Source organism: Cynara cardunculus (assembly GCF_001531365.2).
Source record: "Cynara cardunculus var. scolymus isolate 2C chromosome LG 7, CcrdV1, whole genome shotgun sequence".
Lineage (NCBI taxonomy): Eukaryota > Viridiplantae > Streptophyta > Magnoliopsida > Asterales > Asteraceae > Cynara > Cynara cardunculus.
In genome coordinates, this window is record NC_037534.1 from 13270717 (window position 1) to 13283695 (window position 12979).

At 35.1% G+C, this 12979-nt stretch overlaps 2 protein-coding genes across 2 annotated transcripts in view; one reads left to right on the forward strand and one right to left on the reverse strand.

The window, feature by feature from the left end:
• Window positions 1–1328: 1328 nt before the first annotated feature.
• Window positions 1329–2298, reverse strand: LOC112515202 (protein FAR1-RELATED SEQUENCE 6-like). The gene is made up of 3 exons (XM_025121873.1): window positions 2176–2298; window positions 2024–2128; window positions 1329–1916 (listed from the first exon to the last, which is right to left on the reverse strand). The coding sequence occupies exons 1-3, from the start codon at window positions 2296–2298 to the stop codon at window positions 1329–1331; spliced, it is 816 nt and encodes a 271-aa protein (XP_024977641.1).
• Window positions 2299–4513: 2215 nt separating this feature from the next.
• The window catches only part of LOC112515471 (CBBY-like protein), a 16322-nt gene continuing 7856 nt past the window's right edge, over window positions 4514–12979 (forward strand). The window contains exons 1-10 of the mRNA XM_025122314.1: window positions 4514–4829; window positions 5553–5602; window positions 5729–5792; window positions 8328–8376; window positions 8491–8559; window positions 8881–8942; window positions 10168–10248; window positions 11071–11225; window positions 11338–11422; window positions 12624–12767. Coding sequence (XP_024978082.1) covers window positions 4531–4829; window positions 5553–5602; window positions 5729–5792; window positions 8328–8376; window positions 8491–8559; window positions 8881–8942; window positions 10168–10248; window positions 11071–11225; window positions 11338–11422; window positions 12624–12767 — 1058 coding nt within the window. The 5' untranslated portion in view covers window positions 4514–4530. The remainder of the gene's footprint in view (window positions 4830–5552; window positions 5603–5728; window positions 5793–8327; window positions 8377–8490; window positions 8560–8880; window positions 8943–10167; window positions 10249–11070; window positions 11226–11337; window positions 11423–12623; window positions 12768–12979) is intronic.

Genomic DNA, 12979 nt, shown 5'->3' on the forward strand with positions numbered 1-12979 from the left:
CTTTGGTTACACACAGATCTTTAGCAATTACAAGAAAAGATAATGCTAGAAAGAAAAGATCTTTTACTTAAGCAAGGAGATGCTTGAAGTAAGAATAGGTAAAAGAGTGATGCGATCACTCTGCAAGAAGAAGAAACACTTCTATTTATACCCAGTGCATTAAATGTTCATTTAATGCAGTAAGGTAAGGTTTAGAGTGCATGTCAAGCCTTAAAAGGAAGGCTTGTCCTTTGCTACAGTGAATAGTACAAAAGCACTATTCTTGAGCAGACATCCTTACCTAAAGTTGGTGGACAAAGAGTCGACTAATCGGCTCCGTACCGTACTGACTTTAGTAAGGGTATGGGTTTGTCCTTTGTGTGCATAAGGACAAGACAACAACAATCGTGCTAAGCAAGCTTCCTTTGATCGATGAATGCTGGAATAACCTGGAGGTCTCGTCATCATTCGCTGAAGCTAGAGCAGTCTTCACGCATTTGTAGATAGGCTCGTAATCACTGAATACCGCTTCAGATCACGTACTCGCCAGTCTCTAATCTTCAGTTTTCAGTCTTCGACATTCGCTGAAGGTTCTTTGGTGTGAGTGTTGTCTTCTTGAAGTAGTTTGTCTCTGAGAATTACAAAACAAGTTCCTCAGCGATCACTGAACATACTCAGTGTATGATCGCTGGAACTRAAAATAYAGAAACAAAATTAYATYGATAGATAAAAGGGATTATCATCAAATCACTGAGAGAGATGATCAACATAGTTGTTCTTTTTGTTAGTAGTTTGGAAAAAATACATTAACAAATATGTTAGTCTGGTGTTTTGTTTCTTAGACAAATGGTTTGATATTATCTTATATCAAACGGATATTTCGATTTTTTTGATGAATACGGAAATGGTTTTGCATAGTTGATATGTATTCTCATTTCATTAAGCATTTTAATGGTTGTTATCACATCTTAAACTACATGTACGTACTAAGGGATTTGTAATATATATATCATATTGTGTCACAGTGAATCACAACGAAAAAACATAAATCATGCATCATATAAATAGTCAAAAATGGTTAACTAATCAATCTGTTCAGATTGAAACAACACAATCATTGTTTAATCAAAATAAATGGCAATACAGAACCAATTAATCAATTATAATGACTAACATTAAAAACTCAGACTCAACACAATACATAAAATTAAATAAGAATTTGAACCTAAAATAATTCCATAAAAAAAGGACAACCACTACGAATTCAATTCGATCAATAACTTGATAAAAAATCAAAATTGTATTTGTATGAAATCAAATGGCCCGAAAACATCAAAAACAAAATAGTCCTACTTTTTCTTCGCTAGACAGTTACAGATATCATGATTAGACAACAACTTGCATCCGCTACACATCCTCTTAGGCCGAAAACTCTTCACTACTGTTTTCTCAACTGCAACAATCAATCTTTTGGACGTACCACAACTTTTGTTCCTTATACCGGTAGCAGGATGTATCCCAATGTTATCAGTTCTTAGAAAACCAAGGATTTGTTCTATTCCACGCTCTTTACGTTTCATCGAAGGTTCATATGTACGTTCTTTGGCTAAATCATCCCTCAATTCTTTAATTGTAGCCACAAATGATTCTAGTTTTTCTTTGGCATCTCTTAATATGTCCAACACATCATCGAAAGCGTCATATATATCATTTATTATTCTACGTTGATCCTCGCCTACGTCGTATATTCTTTGACGACTATTTTGTAATTCAATCGGCATAAGGTCGCGTCTCCATCTTCTCAAAATGTATTTTTCAAGTATAGATTCAACATCGGCGTTTAACAATACTTGAAAAACATGTCTGCATAAATAACCATGTCGACCGATGTGATTGCAACTACAAACAATGGTCGACTCCTTCAAATGACGAACAACCTGTACAAAATATAAAGTTGAAACAACTATGATCACCATCGAAACGTTGTTCAAATAAAACAATAACATAGAAAACTAATAATAAATGACTTTGTATGCAAGCATACCTTATACTCTGCTATTTTCTCGTCTCTTTTGTCTAAATGTTCAAATAAATATGTGTCAACTTCTTCATCTGCATTGACACCTTCATTGAACATGTCCAGGCAGCCCTGTGTAACTCAGTTTGCACCTCAAAAAATATAGAACGCATGTAAACCTCACAAGCGTGCCTCTCCAACTTGCTATAGGTCAACCATTTAGGTAAGGTAGTCCTCGTGTGATAATCAAGACGACGTTGTTCCCTATGTTGTTTCTCCAATGCAATTTCAAACCCCAACATAGATTGAAAAAGATTGTTTCCACTCTTCGAAAAAGAGTTAAAAAAATGAGTTTGCACTTTCTGACCTAGACGTTGTCTTCATGAGGCAACACATTGGAAGCTCTTTAATGCGGGTATCCACTGGGATCTTAGAGCAAACATATCTTTCAACCACAGATGATCTTGAAGAGAGAACTTCTCGATAAGAACCATCCATCTACTCTCAAACTCATCAGGGGATATGTAAATGTTTCATACCAACTTGAAAAATAGTTTCTTAAACGTGGTGTTATTAAGAAGATCATAACTAAACTACAAGTAAACTAAATATGTAAGCAATAAAAGATGAAATAGAAGAAGTGTTATGTGTTTATCATTCTTGTGTATTAAGTATTAGATACAAAATATAATAAAAAATATTATATAAGTTCTTTAATGCTTTAAAAGATAATTAAGAGAAATAAGAAAAAGACCAAATTACCCTTGGACTTAATTGGCTTAATCGATTTTTTTTTAACATCCGTAGGTTGGAGGAATTCAATGAGTGCGAAAACATCAATTAGAAGTCCCAGTATTTGTATTTATTTTGATTCTAGGACCACTGTGTGTAGAAAGTATAAACCACATGGACCATACCCGTAACTTACTCTAATTTATCTATATTGAACATGTATTGTTTAAAATATCTTCGTTACTTTATATGATCTCTAATTATCATGGTTTTAAAAGGTATGTCATGGCAGATATAGTGCTTAAACGTGTCTCAATTGCCATGTTAGCAACTCTGTAGAGGCAAGTTGCATGCCATGGCATCTTGAGACGTGTTATGCCAGGTGTTTTTCCAAAGACTTTATTTTATTTTTGAAAAACTTCATTTAATTGATTTTTGTCATTCATAACCGGTCCCAAATCCAGTCCCAGGCCTAACCCGATTTTTTCTACAAAATTATTTATTTTTAAATTCTTGTTTACACAACTTGTACTAGTTTCTATTATTATGATTTTCCAAATTAAGTATTGAAATACACTATATATTTATATGAACATTTTATATCCTAAAAAACTTTAAAGAAACATCTCGTAAAATCCATCCTTATGCATAAGCAGTCCTGCATCGAGTCGAACCTTGCATTTACCAGAAATCTTGTAACCTGTCCCAAAACCTAAATTATCAGATGTAACCGGTCTAGACTGTTTGACAGTTGCAGAATGATTAAGTGGTCAGAATGATTAAGAGGCTCATGTGATGTAGTGCAAAATGAAATGTAATTGTTTGACAATTGTTCAGAATGAAATTAATGCACTTAATGGTTAAGGGAGACCCAAGATACAAAATCATTCAGATGGTTTTCTAACCATTAAGAGACAAAAAAAATTGTCAAACAAGATTCACCTCTTAGCGGTTTAGAGACTGTCTCTTAATTAAACTATTAAGAGGTAAACAAATAACCCTGGATTAGTCTCGACCCAGATCTAATTCTGAAACCAGGCAGGCCTCTTTTAGCGAATGTAAGCACATTTGAAACTAGTGATAGCCAAACTGACCCGGCTCGGGACCGGTTATAGGACCGAAATCTGGGACCGGTTATGGATTTGGGGTGTTTCGCGGGAACCGGGATCGGTTATGGACCAGCCCGCCCCGACCCGATTTTTGAAAAATGTTGCCGTTATTTTTCAAAAAACTAGCCCTTTTTTGGGCTTTTTTTTGTATTTTTTGCTTTCGAAACACTATATATAAGTGTATTGGTTGAGGGATTTACATACCAAGTTCTCGATTCGTAAAAAACGCAAAAAAAGAAAACGTTCACAATTATCGATTTCTCACTATATTTTGTAAGACAATATAATTTTAATTATAAGAAAACGTATTTTTAAAGTGTATTTGAGTGACCAAATTACAAATTTTATAATGTATTAAAAATATATATCATTAAAAAAATTAGTTTTTAATAACCGGGACTGACGGCCCATAACCGGTTACAAATAAGCTTGACCGGGCTCAACTTTTTCGACTGAGACCGGTTATGGCTGGTTATGAGAAATCTTGGGACCAGTTGGGACTGGCCCAACCCGGCATCGGTGTTTGGCCATCACTATTTGAAACACACCCTTTATAAAATATACGGCCCAAAGTAATTTGGGCCTTCTGATAATTGGGTTTTGGGTGTGAAAGAGCCCAATGAGTTCATACATCGGGCCTTGAATGCAAGAACAAAAAGGGCAAAAATCTACGGGTTGCAAAGATCCGAAAATATGCGGCCACTGGCCATAGAAACCGCATCTCGGTGTACGATACCTCTTTCAACCATCGTTCCCGGCGCCGGCGGTGGCGGTGGCGGTGGTGGTAGCAGTGGCAATAACATCTTCAAGTCATACAACAACAAGTGTGCTGAAAGTCTTACTATTTCAGCTCCGACTTCTTCCTATAATTATCGCCACAAAAGCAAGCAGTTGAATTATCGGGTTAATGCTGCATCAGGCTCCTCCGGCAGTGGTTATGATGATTCGGATAACTCAACTAGGCAACTTGCTGTTCTTCTTGAAGTTGAAGGGTAATCAATTTCTCCAATTCATTGGCAATTAGTCTCTTCTTAAAACTAAACATGAAATTTTGTTGGATAATAGCATTTTCGATTTAGTACTCGTAAACCTAATGTTGCTACCAGATTTTTTTCATGAAGTTCAGAATTTCATAAATATTGAATGTGAATAGTTGCCTAGTAGTTTTTTTCTCTTTTGGGAAAGCAGAGTGTGGCTAGCATATATGTGGTAGAAGTTATGAGTTAATCAAGTTACACAAAATGTAGTATAGTTTTTCTGTTTGTAGCACTTGTAAAACTAATTTAGTTACGGGATTTTTCTCCCAAAGTACAGATTTTGCAATTTTTTTAAGGTTGAGCTGTAATGCCCCTCATTGTAACAGCAAAGGAGGTCAAATTCAAGCAACAATAACTGAACAGAGCATCTTATAGAAGCTAGTGGCTGTTTGGTTGGTTTTCCATTAAGTCCTGTATGGATTAAATTAATCTGCCTGTTGAAGATTGGGATGGTTTTTGTTTGGGAGGTTTTTTCATAGATGGAAGGAGCTTATTTTTAATTGGAGAAGCAGGTTTGGAAAAAACTTGGCTTTCCGCATAAAGCTCCCCCCTAGAAGCTTACTGAATAAGTCTTGTATAGTTGACCAAAAAACCTGTCCCATTAAGCTCATTAACCTGCTAATGAACAGGCCCTTAATTATCTTGTAGCTTGTTCTTTGATCTTTTACTATTTATCAGGGTCCTCATGGATGTATATCGCTTTGGTAACCGGGAAGCCTTCAATTTAGGTGAGCTGTAACAGTGAATTGATTTTTCTTTTGTTTAAATGATGCTTTGTGGTTGTTCCACATGAGTGGGTAGCAAGTTTATTAAACTTTTGTAGATTGACATTTTTGCATTTTTCATTCATCCAGCATTTAAGAAAATGGGGTTGGATTGTGCACATTGGACAGAACCAATCTACTTAGATCTCATAAGGTGTGATATCTATTGCACTCATCTATTTGATTATTGGGTTAAACTGCAAAGCCTGATTGCTTGGTCATCCTATAACATGTTTTCTATTGCTTGGGATGAAGTATGTTGTTGCATGACTTGAACGATGATATGTTTTTTTCTTCGATCCTCCTATTTATTTATTTTATTTTATTCTATATCGACTCGTTAAGCTGTCTCAGATAGTATTGTTTTTGTCTGTATTTCGAATGCATGTGGACTTTTTATAGCACGTACTAATGTTTAGGGTCTGCTATACTGTTATTAGCAAGGGATTGCCCTTGAGCCGTATATTTGGCCATTTGTTTACTTGCCCTAGCAGGCAAAGGAAGCGTAAGCAACTCTAGTGTGATCCTAGAAAGCATGATAATTATAGGATTCTCTTTAGAGCATCTCCAACCCCACTCCATATCCCGTATTGTACTCCATAATGGAGTAATTCTTCTCCAGCCCCGCTCTACTTCCCACACCATTTTGGTGTAAATGAACAGTGTTACTCCAAATATGGAGTAACATATTCAACCCCTCCATTTTAGAGTGAAACTTTCATCTATACATTTTTAGTCCCTCAAGTTCCAATATATACATTTGTAGTTAGGGAAACTCCGTGCCAGCATGCCTACTACAAGTCAAAACCAAGGAGCCTTACTTGCGGAGGCAGGGCCGGTCAGCCCTGTACAAAAACCTGAATATGGCCTATATTTTCTTCAAGTTATATTATTTATTAACTTTTTTATCACTAAATTCAAAACTAAATCCCTTAATTTTAGAATATATGTGGAAATATAAAACTGTTATTATCAAGATTAAAATAAAAATCAATTTGGGTCTTTATATGGTTAAATTGATGATCATAAATCATATATGATTAATCTGGTGATAACAATAAAATGTAAATTAGTAATAAAATTAAAAGTAATCACATAATAAGTACAATGTACAATATGTAACATAGATAGTTTATTAGCAGTGAACATAAAAACTTCTTCATTCTTTTGTAATAAATTGACGTTATTAGTACATTTTCTCAAAACAAAACAAACAACTAGGCATTACTATATTCTGAACATAGGCCTTCTAACATTTTTAGAAGCAAAATCATCTAATCTATAACAATCAAGAATTTTTTTTAAATTTCAGATAAATAATAATCAAATAAAGTTAATAGAAGAAAATTATTGAAAAATAAAATGAGCCAACTTGATATTTTGGCATCAATTGGCAAGTAGATAACTAGAAAATAAAGGAATCCTTATTGAAGATTTATATAATTAAATTATTATGAAAATTTTAAATTTTTAATTAATTAAGTTATCTTTTATCTTTTTGAATTTATCATTAAGTTATGTTGAAGATAAAGAAATCAATTTTTTTTAATATAAATAAAAAATCGTTAAATAATTGAAAACTCCTTTAGAGAAAATGCAAACAAAATGGTGCACGTTGGGAAACTGGAAATTGAATCTAGGGTACATCCCAAACTATTGAAGGCATTATCCAACCATGCTACTAGGCAGCTTGTTTAGATTGATGGATTTTCCTTTTTATATTCTAATTACACTATACGTATATAAAAACAATATTGTGGCCCCCGACAATCGGAGGCCCTGTGTGGTGGCACCACCGGCACACCCCCTTGGCCGGCGCTGTGCAGAGGAAGTAAAAATAATATCAAAACAATGGGCCAATGTACCAGGCTTCCACCTTCATGGTGGTCTAGGTAGAAACCGTAGAATCTAGTGCACTAATATCAGGGGAGTGGTATAAAAATTTTATTAAGTTAAAATTGTGTGGGCATAATTGGTGGTGTTTAGATGATGGTTAATCAGATGTGAGATGACGCGACTAGAGTCCTTAGCCTAACTATCCTATGGTAGCTGGAGAAAAAAGACGGTTTTGATTAATCTTGGATGCATGTCTGAGATGTCGACCAAATTTGGTTGTTTGAGTTGGGACAAGAAAAGCGCCTGGATCATAATTGGTAACATGATGGTCACCGGTCTCCCAATGATTTTAAATTTAACAAGCCTGTTGCTATGCATTACTATCTACAATTTAACTAGTTATCATATTTTAAGGTCATTTTTGGTTCATTGTGTTAGTTCATTTCCGAGGAAGTACTTATTAGTTACTATGTTAGTGTCTGTTTAAAGTTGATGAAATAAAAGTTGGAGATTTTGTCTTTTTGCATGCCCATTGCATCTTTCACAAGTTTTTTATACTTGGCACTTGCGAGTGCATCAAAATGGGTTGTGAATCTTACTTCTTATACAATTAGGCTATCTATATTATGAACAACGGTGTAATGCCTAAAGCATTATTTTTTTATTTCATCTTTCTTGCTTTGCCATGAACTTGCAGGAGATGTTTTGATGTCTTGTACTCAAATCACTTGAGTTTATTTTCTATATGAGCTGATGAACTTCGACTTTTGTATGCGACTCAATATGTAAACAACCATCAAACTTACTTGTGTACTTGTTTTTGGACATCCTTACATACCAATTTACTTTGTAGGAAGAGCTTTGGTGGTGAGGAGGAAATGCTAACTTTGTACTTCAATAAGGTGGTTTTTTCATTTCAAGCTAGCAAATATGGTTGACATGCATTGTTTTCCATGGCATGCCTTTTGCTTCTGTTATTAAGGTAGTATTTCTTCTATTGCTAATCCATTTCTCAGATAGGTTGGCCTACTTCGCTCCCCACTAATGAGAAGGGAAGTTTCATGAAACGTGTTCTGCGAGAAAAGGTATGATTAATACATATAAAGTTTTTGTAGCTGAAGAATTCATTTTATCTTGATAACTGCTAATCAATTTACATATATTAAGTAGTATAGTGATTATGGAGTTTGTAATAACTGGCTGGATGTTTGCACATGTGTGAGGGAATCACTCGGATTTGCCTCTACTTAAATGAGTGCCGCCCAAATATTTGAGCAGAAATTGCTCTTCTACCATGGCTTATAATTGTTGTTACGATTATCATCATTTGAATTTGTTATTATTATGATTACTGCTGCTTGTTTTTGTTGTTGTTGATGTGCCAAGATGATGGAACTTGTTGGCAGAAAAATGCATTGGAAGATCTTGTGATGTCAAAATCTTTGCCTCTGAGACCTGGTGCCGAAGAGTGAGTTGTGCAAACCTTCTCTATTATCGATTTTTTTCTTACTCGGTGGATGCATTGTAACATGAATCACTTTTTTGGAATTTAAATGCAAATGCAAGGAGTTATAATTCAATTAGTTTGATTCTGAATTTTTATCATTTGGATCTTACGGTAATTAATTAACTCATGATTCAACTTGATTTTCTGCTTCATATTCACTATTAGAAACTGGTTCTATTAGTTCATGTTACTGTAGGTTGTATTCTGCTTTTTTAGACGATTAAACTATCAAAAATAAAAGAATTACCAAACAGTGAGCAGCAGCCATGTAGGAGCACCATCATGCGAATCTGCAAATCAGAAGATTCTTTTTAATGCCACCATAGAGATTTAATTTAAAATGATAAATGTTATTGAGGGAGATCCTGTATAAGTAAGGTAGACAAGGTGTCTCTAAGCCGAGGAGACAACGTGAAAAGAAATAAAGAAACCTATTTAATGGTATATAACTAAGAAACCATAGAAATACTAATACTACTAAGGACTTGTTTGTTAGCAACTGAATGAGCTTAATGGGACTCACAGCTTATTCCTTTAGCTATGACTGTTTGGTAGTGGCTTAATGAGATAGAAAGTGGCTTATTCAATAAGCTTCTAGGGGGCGAGCTTTATGCAGAAAGCCAAGTTTTTTCCCAAACCTGTCCCTCCCAATTAAATGACATGCTCTTTTCATCTATGAAAAACCCTCCCAACCAAAAACCTTTCCAGTCTATACAGTCAGATTAATCTCCACAGACAGTTTTATTCATACAGGACTTAATGGAAACCACCGAAACAACCCCTAACAATGCTAAAATTTGGAGCATAGCTGTTGATCACGATGGTCAATTTGAGCCTTTCACAGGGATTTAAGGGTTCTGTTGAATGTTAGCCAACTGCAATCTAATCCCTATATGAACATGGTATTTACATGATCCATTGTAAACAAAACATGATTCTATACAAGATGACAATTGACTACTATAAATCAAAATGGATTCGAGTGCCTTTACTGCAATTACCTCCGCCTCATATCATTGTAAAGCAGCAAGTTATGACCCTGAACAATATTTGTTTGCCATGATTGCAGGTCATTTATGTTCTAGTCATAGATCTGGCATTATCAAACTTTGGTTTTCTCTAGTTATTATATAGAACATTTACTTCTCTTTTTACATTTGAATTATGTTGTTTCTTCCATCTACAGTTTTATTGATGATGCACATAAAGAAGGTGTTCCTATCGTTGTACTAGCTTCCTACAGCAGGAGTGGTGAAAATATAGCAAGGTCAATCATTTTTATTCAAGTTTATGTGACTACTTGGAACTTCTGAATTATTTAAGAGGGTGTTGCACTTTCAGCTTACATTCTGAGATGCTTTCACTATGATTATAATGCATGTCTTGATCTTTTTTTTATGTGGCCTACAACTTCTCCCAGCCAACTAGCATCTTGAAAAGTGATAAATAAGACAAAATGGAATGCTGAAGAGTAAGCATGATTTTGCCATGTAACACCTAGAATCTTTTGAATGTCACATTAAGATAAACGAAGGCCTCATGCCAAAGGATGACCAACTTGCTTGATCTACGTAGCAGACATTGACATATGATGCATGACACACAAATAGGAGATTTTTAAAATATTTTACTTTTACTGGGCTGGCATAAGTAGACCATTATGTGTATATGTGTGGATATACATACAAAAGTTAATTATATCTTTTAATCACATAAACGTATATTCCAATTTCCAAATTGTTAAACTCTGGAACGGAAGAAAACACATAGCAGTTCACAGAGTCCCTTTTACAATCTGGATGTGAAGTTGAGCCGTTGAGGATCATAAATCAGGCATGACTCTTGTATCCAAGGACATGGAAATTATTACATCTGCAGCGTTGGCTTAATGTTATGACTTATGAGATTGTTGATATTCCTGCGGCTGAACACCAATGATTTTCGCATAAGCTCGTGAAGATACATCTTTATATAAAACGCTCAACTTATTTGAACATTGCAGAAGTCAGCAACTTAGTTTCTATGTAATATTTATCCCTTTCTACACTAAAATTTCCACCTTGTTATTAATTCTTGGCAAAATTTGCAGGCCCATTATTGAAAGTCTTGGCAAAGATAGGATGTCAAAGATCAAAATTATTGGGAACATGGAGGTGGAACAAAGTCTATATGGGCAGCTCGTACTTGGAAAAGGAGTTTCTTCTAGTTTGGATGAGCAATTAGTTAGTGAAGCAAGAAAAGCAGGTAGATTACTAGTCCTCGATTCCTTTTTCATGCACGTATTCGAACCTATACACATCTTTATCCCGAAGCTTCGATGATGAGGACACGCTATGTGACTACTTTTTTGGGCCAGCATCTACCGAGAAACAAAAAATTGCAAAAGAAGTTGCATCCGTGCTGAAACTGAGTGTTGACATTGATACAACTTCAAGTGAAAGGTTAGTATTGTCCCAATTTTGGATTATTAGTCCCAACATTAATTATTAAGATGGGTATCTTCCGCAATTAGTGGAAATCATGGATATGTTGTACATGATACTCCCTCCGTCCCAAAATAAGTGTCACATTCAAAAGTAAGTGCCTCTATGAAATGGTGAAGTTCATTACTTCCTTGATGATTATGGGTACAATTGTCATTTAGTTAATTGAAAGGTGTAATAGTTACAAATTTCTAAATTGTGTTTTTTCATTGTGGATATTTATTTTGGGCCGGGGGGAGTACCAGACTAGTGATTTATGGCTGCATAGATGCTAGACTTGTTGACTTTCTGAAATATCCTCCTTGGCTTTTCATTTCAGACTAACCATCCTTCTTGCTAAAATACTAAAAAAACACTACACTTTGCCAGAAGAAGACATTCTGGACACAAATGGCAAGTTTATGGCTATTTTGCATCTTTATTTAACATGATTATGTAGAAAATTCCTCACTGCTGCAAAATGTAATAATTTTTTTTTGAGTAAATTACATTTTTTGTCCCTATGGTTTGTTGAAAATTGCGGGATTTCGTCCCTGTGGTTTTACAATTGCGGTTTTCATCCCTTTGGTGTGGGATTCTTTTCTATTTTCGTCCCCAAGGCTTAACACCACCTTTAAGTATGAAGGACTAAAATGGAAATGAATTGTAAACCACAGGGACGGAAAAAGCAATAAAGTTTAAACCATAAGGACGAAAAAGTTAATGAATTATAAACCATGGGGATGAAAATCATAATTTCAAAATCACAGGGATGGAAACAGAAATTTTCAACAAATCACAAGGACTAAAAACATAATTTACTCTTTTTTTTGGTCCATCGATCTGTTCCAGCAGTAGAGGTGTTGGTAGAATCCATATGAGTGAGGTCCTGGGTTCGAGCCTGGGCACCGCTCCTCTGCCAATTGGATGTATTTGCTGATTTACCTCTTTCATGATGACCGTGGGACCGGTGCGGCGGGGGCGCTTCAAAGGATGGCGTCTACCCTTTTTCTTTTTGTAGTATATTTTTTTTCCTGGAAGAATTGGTTTAGTTTACAAGAAAAGCCAAGCATTTAACATGGACTTGACTAGTTGACTTTGGTCTTGTTAACTTAACCTTAACTCATCCATAAATGTTTATGATTTATTTGCTTTGAACCCATTTATCCTCTCTATTCAGCATACAGAAAATTGTGACTGCGCTGAGAGCGGGAGCTGAATATGCAGAAGTCCCTGTTCCCAATTGTGTTCTTGTTGCCGGTAGTCTTCCCGGGGTTGCTGCAGCTGAGCAAATCGGCATGCCATGTGTTGTTCTTCGCAGCAGGTATGATTTATTAAGTTTATAACTTTACATATATGGTTTTTCATTAATCATATATACATCATCTAGTTTGTAGCTTGAATGGTACTATGCCCATCTCTAGGTGGTAAATTTTTCTAGAATGGAGAAGCAAAAGTTAAAATCACCAAAAAAATTACATTGAATTCCACTAGTTCCTCTATTTTGGAGATTTCAACATTAATTATATTATAAAA